General features: G+C 39.6%; 1 protein-coding gene across 5 annotated transcripts in view; it reads left to right on the top strand.

Annotated features, from left to right (window-relative positions):
- Positions 1-12,345, top strand: part of enox1 (ecto-NOX disulfide-thiol exchanger 1) — a 304,893-nt gene that overhangs the window by 252,157 nt on the left and 40,391 nt on the right. For all 5 annotated transcript variants that reach the window (XM_082508523.1, XM_082508521.1, XM_082508524.1 and 2 more), the window contains 3 exons: positions 8,412-8,579; positions 9,556-9,762; positions 10,478-10,711. In XM_082508523.1, coding sequence (XP_082364649.1) covers positions 8,412-8,579; positions 9,556-9,762; positions 10,478-10,711 — 609 coding nt within the window. The remainder of the gene's footprint in view (positions 1-8,411; positions 8,580-9,555; positions 9,763-10,477; positions 10,712-12,345) is intronic.

The raw sequence follows: 12,345 nt of genomic DNA, 5'->3' as shown, positions 1-12,345 counted from the left end.
GAATTATCTTCTCACTCAGACACAACAACTGCCAAAAATCTTTGTACGTACAGGACATTTTGCATGTGCTTACATACTGTTTTCAAAACTGTTAAACTTATGGCCAAAACAATAACACAATGCAAAACTTGAAAAGACAGCAAAATCCAACAGCAATATTTTATTGAAACATATTTTAAATCTAAAAATGCAGTTTAACCAGCCACAGCTGATTCTCATTGTGGATGAACATCTACACAGATGTTACTCCTTCAATTTCATTACAAAAGGAGACAACTGCTGAATAGGTTTTTTTGTGATGTAAACATGGACCCAGCCAGAAATGGAGTGGAATAGCATTACTATTGTATGTGTATCAGTGGATGGTGTGTATACAAATTCTTGTATTTTGGGATTACTTAGTGCAAAAAAATAAAAATACATAAACATAAATACATGATGTCTGATTCATTCCAGTAACATATATTGAAATTATAAACAGAGATGTGTCCTTGTTTTACACAAGTAAACACTGTGTAATGCTACATGTTGTTAGTGTTTTTTAGGTCATTGTTTTGTGGGTGACAAAGTGTGTTTGTCGGCTGTCAACCTTTGCTAGTGTTCTGGAAGAATGAGTTTATTTGAGACCTGAATGAAGTGTTTTGGTAGTTGTAGTGCATTTTGAATGTGAAATGAACTGCTTTGCCAAGCTGACGGTCAGTTAGGAGGATTGTGTGAAGAGTTTTGCAAAAGTGACCTAAGTATTGAGAAATGTGTCCTAGCGTCTGTAAAAAACTGTAATTATCCCCCAACAGATTCTTCCTGTGAATCTTTGGAGCGTTCCTGGACCACAAAGCAGATATTAATCATTATGAACGCTGGACATTTTCTTATAATCTGTGTGTTGTTATAAGAACAGAGTGCTTCTTGCATCAGCAGGCAGAAATTTTCCAGATATATCAAACTGTGACACTTTGCTAAAGAGGGCAGGGCTGGAAAAAGCATTCGTCTCAATATAAACTGAAACATCTGGACATAATAAATACTGCTGTTTTGTTCTCTCTTTTTTTTCTTCTTTTTTCATATGTAAACCATATACCTCAAAAAGTGCCCGGCGGACTATGAAGTGTAACCAGAGAAATATATGCAAGGCCACAACTAAAAACTGAGCTTTCTGTGTCCCTCAGCAGGGTGTACAGTGTGGCTGTGCTCCAGACTAACCGCTCTCACTTGTTATTTCAACTAAAACTACACTAAGTTCTGTGTCTAGCTGCTCTGTTTCGTTTTCTCTTTCTCTGGGCTTAATTTCACCTCAGGATCTATTTACGAAATTGTCTTTCTGAGACGTGGGGATTTGTCTGAGCTTTATGGTCGCATGTGTGTTACCATGTAAGAGCTGTCGTTGTATAAGTGCTGCATTGTGGGGCTTTAATATGTGAGCACGTGGGGAGATTTGTTGAGTTGTTGTTTGTGTGTGTGTGTTAAGTCCAGAATAATTGAATGCATGGATTTAACTGAGTGAAGCCACAATGAGGAGAGAGGAGCTGTTGTAGGGAGGGACAAACAGCATCGTAGCAACCAAATTCCTGTGGATCCGAGTGGAAATATTAAAATGATGACATGCTCTTTCACTCTGATGATGTGATGAGACTACACCTCTGGCAACATCTGCAGCTCTCTTCCCTTGTTAAACTACAGGGAGGGAGGGAACGTTTAGGTAATGAAAGGCGGACAGAAAAAAAAGACGGATGAGTGGATCAGATATGTGTCTTTTGAAGGGTCATACCACAGAAACATGTGTTTCTGCTTTCATACGTTTCTAGGAGGTGCTGATAGTATTCAGAGACTTTATTTAAAGTAATAAAATAGTATGTGTGTGTGGATCTGAGTTTACTTTGTGTTTTATTGTGAAGTTTAGTTCCTCATGTGGCTCCCCTTTGTTCTTTTCCCCACCCACATCTCTGCCTCATTTCAGTTCATCTTGTGCCCTTTTATCTCTCTTTGGTGTGTATGTTTCATCTGTGTTCTCTCAGTCTGCTTTGGTGATTTCTTGATAGTAGTTTGGATTTTTGCAGGTTGTTTGTTTGACCCTATATAAAAAGACCACTGCAGGACAAAGCACGCGGAGCCTGTGACATCACATAAGTGGACCTGATGAATTTAGAGAAGACTTAAAGATTGCTGGGCCCAGTGCAGCTGGTGGGCGAACCAAATTTCCTGCTGTGTATTTGATCAGCTTAAACCAAGAATTATTTATAAATTAGTTTGGACTTAACTTGAGTTACAGTTACAGTGAGAATCAACAGAAGCAATGCCTGAAACAAAAGTAAATGACCATTGATGCTGCATCATTTCACATTTTGTGTTATCTGTACAAAATAAACAGAATCCTGTAAGAACCTGATGCCCTCTCGTCGTCTCGTCTCCTTATACGCCCACAGTGTCACAATGCAACATTAAGCAAAAGGTGCAAAGGCCAATCTTCAAGACTAAAAATAAAGCAGGTAAACTTTCCTAACTGCAGCTTCTGTCGTTCTGTGTTATAAGAAGCAAACTTTAATGTTAATCCTGCTAACCCTAGCTATTGCACAGATGTAATGCAGTTAAAAAAGTCCAGAATCTAAAAAGTATATATATTTAAGTTTATTACAAGTACCAACACTTTGAACTAATATGCAGAGTCATTTGTTATGATATTGTAAAGTATTGGAAACATGTGTGAAACCTGGACCCATTTGTTAAGGGCTAAAAACGAGGCCATGTAGGTCAGAGCTCCAGTGTGATTTGTGTTAAGATTACAATTAGGATACATTTAAATGCTCACTTTTCATTGTATGGGTGTGTCGTGACTGATGAGCTCTCACCTTGATGTTAATCACAGCCAGATGTTTCGCAGCACGGTCAATGCTACGCGTTTCTGTCAGTGGTTCCAGTGTATAGTACTAAATAAGCACAGTTAAAGGCACGATCACTGTTTTTCTACTGTCAGAGCCTGTCTTTTTACTTCATGGCTGTGTGTGTGTGTGTGTGTGTGTGTGTGTGTGTGTGTGTGTGTGTGTGTGTGTGTGTGTGTGTGTGTGTGTGTTTCTTCCTTATATTCCTTCCTCTGTTTCTGAGTCTGGCAGTCGCAGCAGAGCTCTCAGCCAGAGAAATGAACCTGGCTTGAATCACTTTGGCTCCTGGAGGAAAAGCTATGAACAAAACCAGCCTTTTGTGATTATGATGAATGTGTGGCAAGGAGATGTGTAATTTACCTGTCGAGGGTATCGCAGATGCCGTTTTAATGAGTTTTCCTAAGACCTGAAGAATCTCTGAATGCATCTTGGCTCTATGTGGTCAGATTAATGGAGGATTATCTCTCAAGTGTTTTTTTTTTCTTTTTATAAGCCTCAAGATGTGTAATAAAGAGTACATGAAGCATTTTTCTCTTTGCTAAACAAAATGTGTTTTACCCTGCAGCACTCGGTGTGATCTAATGCTGAGTACAAATTAGTATATGTCTGGAATTATTAGCATTGTGCTGACCAAAGATTACCAGCATAAAGGCCATTTTTCTCCAAGAAATGCTTTTATGAGGCTTTTATGTGGAGGGTTTATCTAATAATCAATCAAATGTATTATTTATTGAAGGATGTGAAGCACCAGGCCACATCACTCCCTTTGTGCAAATCTCAGCTTGAGCTCAGCAGCGTGGGGACTGACAAAATCTAAGGAGTAGTATTCATCTTCTGGAATGCTCTCCAAAACTGTCCTCATCCTTCCAAAGTCTGAATCTTTGTCAGTTCCATATGTAACACACCCATCCTCATGAATATCTGCTGCAGGCTGATGGCCCTATAACAAGATATTTCAACCTGCATTTGGGAGACAGACACTCTCTCTACTTTTAAGATTAGGTGTAAAACTTTCCTTTTTGCTCCCTACTACAGCTCCTCTCTCCACACTGTGTATTTCATCCCGTCTTCCTCCCCTCACCCCCAACCGGTCATGGCAGACGGGCGCCCCTCTCTGAGCCTGGTTCTTATCTTGACTGTTGTTGTGATTTGGTGCTATATACATTTTTTTAATTGAAATTCATCAAAAGACCTTTATCTACTTGTGAATGGAAAGAAAAACAATCTAAAACAAATGAATAAGAGCATCACTTACCTTATCTGAGAGGCACAAAATATTTGATGAATATATATCATCTAACATTTTAGCATCTAATCAATCCTCTGTCATCTTGGTCATTTGGAGGCAGAAGTGACGAGCCGGTGGAGTGTAAAGTTATCGGCTAACACTTGCAAACTGAAGTAGTTGCCTTCATGTATGGTATAGATGCAAAGAGGCAGATATGTAATAAATAGTGTTGACTAACATACAAATGAGTTGGCTACTGTAAGGAAGGACAAAAATGGAGACGCTTCATTGCTGCCCTAACTTATGAAAATGACTTGTCAAAAGCATAACTTTTGGCTGGGTGCAATTAACCACAGGTAAGCTCTCAACTAGCAGAGGTGAAGCCTCTGCTAGCACCTGGGTATGGTCACCTGGCATCCATCTCTTGGGAGTGAGATGCTTTTAGAACCGGACTCATTTCAGCAACCACAGGGTTTGGCACATTTGTTTTAAGGGATTTGCAATGCCTATTTTCTACAGTTGACAGGCTAACAAACCCTCCTGTGTCAGTGGCAGCTGAACTTCATTCGACCATGGCCTGCAATGACTTTGCCAAATTCTTCACAGAAAAAATCCAAGAAATTAGACAAGCAATTGGTACATCAACAGCAGATCCAGGATATGTACTGTGTCCACCAAAAAACTGTTTAAACACCATGAAACAGTTTCAACCTATTAACAGCAAAGACCTGGAGGACATCTTAGGTAAACTGAACTCCTCCTCCTGCTGTTTAGATGTCCTGCCAACAAGTTTTTTCAAAAAGGTCTCAAAGACTTTAGAGTCAGACCTGTTACAGATCGTCAACTTTTCTTTATTATCAGGTGTGTTTCCAGAATCACTAAAAACTGCTGTAATCAAACCTATACTGAAAAAGGACAATCTTGACAAGACACAAATGAACAACTACAGGCCGATCTCAAATCTCCCATTTTTAAGTAAGATCATTGAAAAAGCAGTTTCTCAACAGGTCAGTTACTTCTTAAAACAGAATAATTGCTACGATGCCTTCCAGTCAGGTTTTAGACAGAACCACAGCACTGAAACCGCTCTGACCAAAGTGTTTAATGACATATGTCTGAATACAGACAGTGGAAAAATGTCAGTCCTAGTTTTACTGGATCTCAGTGCAGCATTTGATACAGTTGACCACAACATATTACTCAAACGACTGGAGAACTGGACAGGTCTTTCAGGAACTGTACTAAACTGGTTCAAAACATACTTAGAAAACAGGAAATACTTTGTATCAATAGGTAACTTCACATCTGAGCAGACAAGTATCACATGTGGAGTTCCCCAAGGTTCCATCTTGGGACCCCTTCTGTTTAACATCTACATGCTCCCACTGGCACAGATTATAAACAACAACAAAATAAACTATCATAGCTATGCAGATGACACACAAATATATATCACAATGTCACCAGGAGACCGAGGCCCTGTGCAGGCTCTTGGTAAATGCATTGAGGAAATCAATGACTGGTTGTGCCACAATTTTCTCCAGCTAAACAAAAACAAAACTGAGGTAATAGTCTTTGGCGCCAAAGAAAAACGATTACAGGTCACCAGAGAACTTCAATCTATACATCTAAAAACCACAAACCAGGCGAGAAATTTGGGTGTAGTGATGGATGCAGACCTAAACTTAGAAAAACACATTAAGACAATAACAAAGTCAGCTTACTATCACCTCAAGAATATTTCAAGGATAAAAGATCTGATGTCTCAACAGGACCTGGAAAAACTAGTCCATGCATTCATCTTTAGTAGGCTTGATTACTGTAACAGCATCTTTACAGGTCTACCTAAAAAATCAGTCAGACAACTACAGCTCATTCAGAACTCTGCTGCTCGAGTCCTCACTAAGACCAAAAAAGTGGACCACATCAGTCCAGCTCTGAGGTCTTTACACTGGCTGCCTGTCCGTCAGAGGATAGACTTTAAAGTTCTGATGCTGGCCTATAAAGCTCTGAATGGTTTAGGACCAAAATACATCAATGACCTCCTGACCCAGTATGAACCTTCCAGATCCCTCAGGTCATCTGGATCCGGTCTTTTATCAGTTCCCAGAGTCAGAACCAGACACGGAGAAGCTGCATTCAGCTTTTATGCTCCTTATATCTGGAACAAACTCCCAGAAAGCCTCAGATCAGCTGAAACACTCAGTTTATTTAAATCCAGGTTGAAGACTCACCTATTCTCAGCTGCATTTGAATAAAGCACCAAATCCACACTTTAAGCTTAAATTTCAAAACTTACATTTAACTACTGATTTTATCTACTGTTCTGATTTTATCTGTTTTGATTTTATATACTGTTTTGTTTGTTTGTTTGTTTGTTAATTAGTTAGTTAGTTTTTTTGCTTGTTTTAATAAATTTTAAATCATGCTTTTTATTTGTTCTTGTTTCTAATGTCTCTGTAAAGCACTTTGAATCACCTTGTTGTTGAATTGTGCTATACAAATAAACTTGCCTTGCCTTGCCTTGCCTTGCCTATGAGGAAAGAAATGTGAGCGGTTTGAGAATACCATTGGTAATTTTATATTTTTCCCTTTATCCCAAGCTAACTGAAGCGCCTCACTTCCTGTGCTTCCTGTGAGCTGCTGATTGTTTCCAACGAAGGCTTGCAGTGTGCTGAATGTTCAGACCGGCAGGAGTAAAAGCCTTCGCACTAAATCACTGGTGCATTCTATCAATCCTCTGTACAAAGCAGGAAAAAAAGAAACGTTTATTTTTTATTGAATTTCTGTAAGGGACGTTTGTCCTTTCCGAGTGTGACAGCTTCCCTCGCCTGTAATCTGAATCACTTTATTTTCTGTGGTGTTGTGGCTGTGTGGGCAGCGGTGGGGTGGTGGGGGTGATTTTCTGCTGACGGTTTGTTCCTCCCGCTCCCTTGTTATTGCAGTGTTGAAGATAGGAACATGCAATGCTGCTCCGCCCTCCTCCAACCTGCCTGTTCTATTTTCACCCAGACAGCTGAAGCATTGCTCCTGTCGCCTCTGTCCTCTCACTGTTTATCTTCCCCCTTCTTCCTCACTTTCTCTTTGTCCTAGAGAACAGAGATTTTCTTCTTCCCTCTCTCTCTCCTCTCCTCCCTTGCGCTTTTCCCATTAGTACACTCGAGATGATATTTTCTTGTCCTTTTCCAAGGATCCAGTCCCCAGTTTTTCTTTTATCTCTTATCTAGGGAGTGATGGTTTATACTTCCTTTTTCTTTTTTAACGAATTTCCTTTTCTCTTTTGCATATGCGGTTGATGTTGTATATACGAGCTCTTGTTATGACCACTAATCGGGTTTTAACGGTAACAACCTTCCAGCCATCTAAGTCCCAGAGTCCTAATGAATTCAACAATAGTCAAAGGAGCTTGGAAAGAAAGCGACAGTCACACATGACCTGGATAACTAAGAACCTACACAGAAACCTCAACAATAACAGTTTTATTGGTTCTTCAACAGGATTTAAAAATGTTAAAGTGCAATTATAACCCAATAATGCTTTTGTTTTCTCCTCTCACAAAAATGGGTTATTGTCCGATTTAGCTCACTTTCCTCTATAAATATGCCCTGTTTCTCTATAAATAAACCATCCACTGGTTTAATAACGGCCCTTAAATATACCAACTCTTGGTACTGAATAAACCATTCCCCTGAATAGTTTGGCGGTGCCAATGATGGTAACTATGAGCGTTTGAAAAGGGAATTTATTCATGTGGAAACTCCAGTTCAGGACCAACTTGTGAGGCAATCACTGAGGTGTAAGTGAAGCATTGCAAATGTACAACAGCGGCATCACAATACCCATATATTCATAATAATAACAGTGATATTTAAAAATAAAGCACAACAATATGAAGTCAAATGTGTCTTCTTCACACATTTAGACTTTTCAATATTTTCCTATTTAGACCTTGGATGGTCTAAATTACAGTGTCACTGTCAATTACAGTGACAGAGAATTTCCTCTGGGGAGGATTGCTAACAAAAGTTGCTGAAATGTGTCTTTCACAGCCACAAATGTAAACGTTGTGATGATGCTAGAACAAGTCACTGAATTTAACCTCTGCTCACCGTGAATGTCTTTACAAAACATTACATCATTCCATTCATTGGATAGATGTTATATCTCTCACCAACCAGCACACACACCATCCCTAGAGACATGGCGCTAGCATGACTGAAATCAGACTATATCATTCTTTACGTACTGGAAAAGAAAGTATGAAAAATTATGGTTTTTGTTGTGTAATCTGTTGTTATTCTGTCATGCAGATTCTCTGTGTATCCAGAGATTCGACCCTGGGCTGGGACTCATTGCACCCATAAACCCCATGATAGCAGGAATCAGCCTGGTCCCCCCTCCACCCGTTCCCCCCGACATGCCCGTCATCAAGGAGATCATCCACTGCAAGAGCTGCACTCTCTTCCCTCAGAACCCTAGTAAGACTGTACTTTAATGTAGAACCGATAAACTTTACTTGAAAACTTTTAGGGGTGTGACTTTTGCAGTAAAGGTAGACAGCAAAATCAGGCTAGTAAAAGTAAACTGATTAGCTCAAAGGTACAGTCAGTAATGTTTATATACTTATTTAATAGAAAAAAGTCCAGAAGTTGTCTCCTTCAACAAAGAAGCAAAAATGTGAAAGAGGCAATGCAACAAGCATTTTTGAATTCTCTTCCTCCTCATCTCAAGCTCCATCTTTTATATAATGATAATAATGAGCTGGCTAAACAACAACAGCTGTTTATAACACTTTGCCAGCTAATGTTACACTCGAGTGTCCAAAGAAATGACGCTTTCCTCTCATAAACAGTTTGATTACATTCTCAGACCATATGAGAGTTTATTCGCTACATGTCCAAGTCCAATAACGTTAGCTCGACTTCAAAGAAAGTTTCACTAATGCCGACTGACAGCAGTTAACACTGTCAAAAACAGCAGAGCTTACCAACAGAAAAGTTTCGGATATCCTCAACAACTCACCTCAGTATCACTGTATCCAGAAAAATATGCATTGACACGTATTGACAGCTGAGGTAAACAGCAGGCTGAGAGCGTACACTAAACAACAGATGAAAGGCAACAAGAGTTGTTTGTCCTACAGCAGCCAACATAGTTAGAATTATGTAGCAGAATTTGAAGTGGTTAAAAAACTGAATTCAGTTGACTGCAGTCTGCTCATATCTAGTGGTGAGACTTTACAGGCTGTAACTTAGGTAATTAGCATAAATGTGAGATGGAATCTATTTTAATATTAGATGTTATTATTTAAATGTTGTTGTTTTTTTTTTCTTTTTAATTGCTCAAACTTGACATAAAAGTCAATACTTTTCCTCTTTAAACTGCAGTGTAGCAGGAGAGCCGTGGATGATATGGCCATATAATCATGTAACCGGTCCTTTTATTGTGCCTCAGACCTTCCTCCTCCCTCGACACGGGAGCGCCCTCCCGGCTGTAAGACAGTATTTGTGGGGGGTTTGCCAGAGAACGCCACAGAGGAAATCATCAGGGAAGTGTTTGACCAATGTGGGGAGATCACCGCCATCCGAAAGAGCAAGAAGAACTTCTGCCACATCCGCTTCAGTGAGGAGTTCATGGTAGACAAGGCTATTTACCTGTCAGGTGAGCACTTTTCTTGGGAAATACAATGCCTCAAGTTTGCAGTTCGGATATTGTTTTCATTTGTTTGTCTTGGTTTGTTTTTTTGTTGTTGTTGTTGTTTTGATTTTTACAAAGCGGGCCATATTGGGATAAAAAGGTAGTTGGCTAGTTATCTGTTAATGCTAGCTTTGGCTGAGTAGCTTGGTTTGCTTGGTGTATCCATAGTTTGGAGTGAAAGGCTAATGAAATGCTAGCTAAAAACAATTGTGTTTTTAATAAAATGTACTCAGAATAACAGCAGATCTGCTGGTGTGTGTTTTAGTACAGCTGCATGCTAAACAAGATGATGTAGCACCTAGCTATCATTATCTATTAAGTTGACCGCTCTCTTGTTATGCATAACTTTCAGCTTTATTATCATTTTTCATTGCTTAGTTATATAAAATTCACCTTCAGGTAGTTGTCATAAAGAAGAAAAGTAGTATAGACACCACAATTGATTTTGTGGATTGTTTCTACTTCTACTGTTAAACTAGATATTATAAGAGAGGGTGAGAAGAGCTTATTTTTAGGCCCAGTCTAAGGTGGATATTTAAGGAACTGTATTTTTCATAATTCTTCATCATCTTCATGTTTCACCCTAATGATTTTCTGCCTGGCAGATCAAATCTAATGACATGCTTCTACCTGTTGTAGAAAATGCCTAAATATAATGGTGTTACCTTCTCCTCTTCAGGGTATCGGATGCGTATCGGATCCAGCACTGATAAAAAGGACTCTGGGAAGATCCATGTAGACTTTGCCCAGGCCAGAGATGACCTTTATGAGTGGGAGTGTAAACAGCGCTTACTGGCCAGAGAGGAAAGACACCGCCGCAAGATCCACGAAGACAGACTGCGGCCACCATCTCCCCCTCCGATTGTGCACTACTCTGAACACGAGGTAGCACTGTTAGCAGACAGACTAAAAGGTGAGCACTGGCAACGAGTTTGCAGAGAAAGTGTCATTAGCTTTGCATTGAGAAAGTAATTTCCATCACTATACGACAAGTTTACTGTGCCACAAACCTAGCAGATCAACTGATCTCATTGCTAACTCATATCAGGTGATGAGTCAGCTGATACCCTTGATGCTTCTAAAGGGCAAATCTCACACACATGCACACAGAAAAACAACCCCTGCTCCTCCTTTAAAGGCTGTATCCAAATTAATTTTGGTGTGCTGGCAAGGGCAGGAACCCAAAGACTGCAGAGGCCAGCACAACCATGAGCTTGATCACTAATGTGACAGGGTTGGACCGAATCTGTTCAAGGTTTTTGTGGTTTGGGTCAGGTGGTCTCTGATGTGTTTCAGAAGCACGAACAAAATCTGCAGCTGTTGTCATGGATACAGAGAGTAAATAAAATCCCTTGTAGTAAATATATTAGTCCAAAGCCATGTATGACTTTTCAAAGCGGATTTGTAGGTCACAGATAACAACGCTTTTAATTTGATTGGCAACACATCTGTTGCTGTGTGTGTGCGTGTGTGTATAATCTCCTGCTTAGGTCACTTGCTGTGATACCCAATAACATGCATGAATTAATTGTCCAGGAAGCTGCACAATTATTGATATTCTTCATCCCCCCGTTTGTAGCCACTGATAAACAACTGTGTTTGATGGCAACAGTATAATGCAGGCAAACAGTGCGCAAACACAGGGGAAACACTCAAAGACTGTCCAAGAAGCCATGTTTGCATCAGCCTGTATAGGGATTTCTTGTTTTACAGCAGTGTTTTGTGTGTTGTTGTAAAAACTGCAGTTATTACTCAGCAGTTCTCAGAGAGCTCTGGAGTGACATAAGAAATAGGTTTTGTGACAACAGAGTATCAGATATTTTTTTAAAGGGAGAGAAATAAAAGCAACTGGAGAAGTGGGATTTTAGTTATTAGATTTTCAAGTGTTTATCAAAGATGTCTGCACAGACTGTGAGCTCTCCGCATTCAGTCATCAGTACAAACACTGTGAACAATAAAGGAGACAAACACGATTGAGATGGAGCAAGAACTGCTAAATAAAAGCCTTACCAGAGTTCTCAACAGTGCAAAATAAAACAAAACAGTTGCGCTTTTTTTATGTGTCTTTACCTTTCTCATTAACTTCAGTGGCTTCCTGCTTATTTCTTCTTTTCATGCTTCTAGCAGCTATAATCCAGTAAGATATGCATTATTAAGTAAGCCATTGTAGGATTCTGGAATTCGTTTACAGATTTAATCGAGTCATAAATACATCGTTTTAGGCCCTGTGTTTCCTCTGGAAAGGAAGAAAGAAGATGACTTCTCTGACTTCTTGTACAGCAAAAAACACAACCTCTTATAATTGTCAGACTCTAAGCTGTTTTTTTATGGCAGCAGCAACACAATATGAAGCTTGGAGCTAAATACTGATGTTGATGTTTAACAAACATACTTTGGATGCTAACATTATCTAAAGCAGCGGTCCCCAACCTTTTTTGCGCCACGGACCGATTTATGCCCGACATTATTTTCACGGACGGCCTTTAAGGTGTCGCGGATAAATACAACAAAATAAAACTAGTACCAGTACCAAAAAAAGAAGGTTTA

Source organism: Aulonocara stuartgranti, assembly GCF_965226115.1.
Source record: "Aulonocara stuartgranti genome assembly, chromosome: 16".
NCBI classification, from domain to species: domain Eukaryota; kingdom Metazoa; phylum Chordata; class Actinopteri; order Cichliformes; family Cichlidae; genus Aulonocara; species Aulonocara stuartgranti.
Note: the sequence above shows the minus strand (reverse complement) of the source record. Positions and strands in the feature narration are given on the sequence as shown.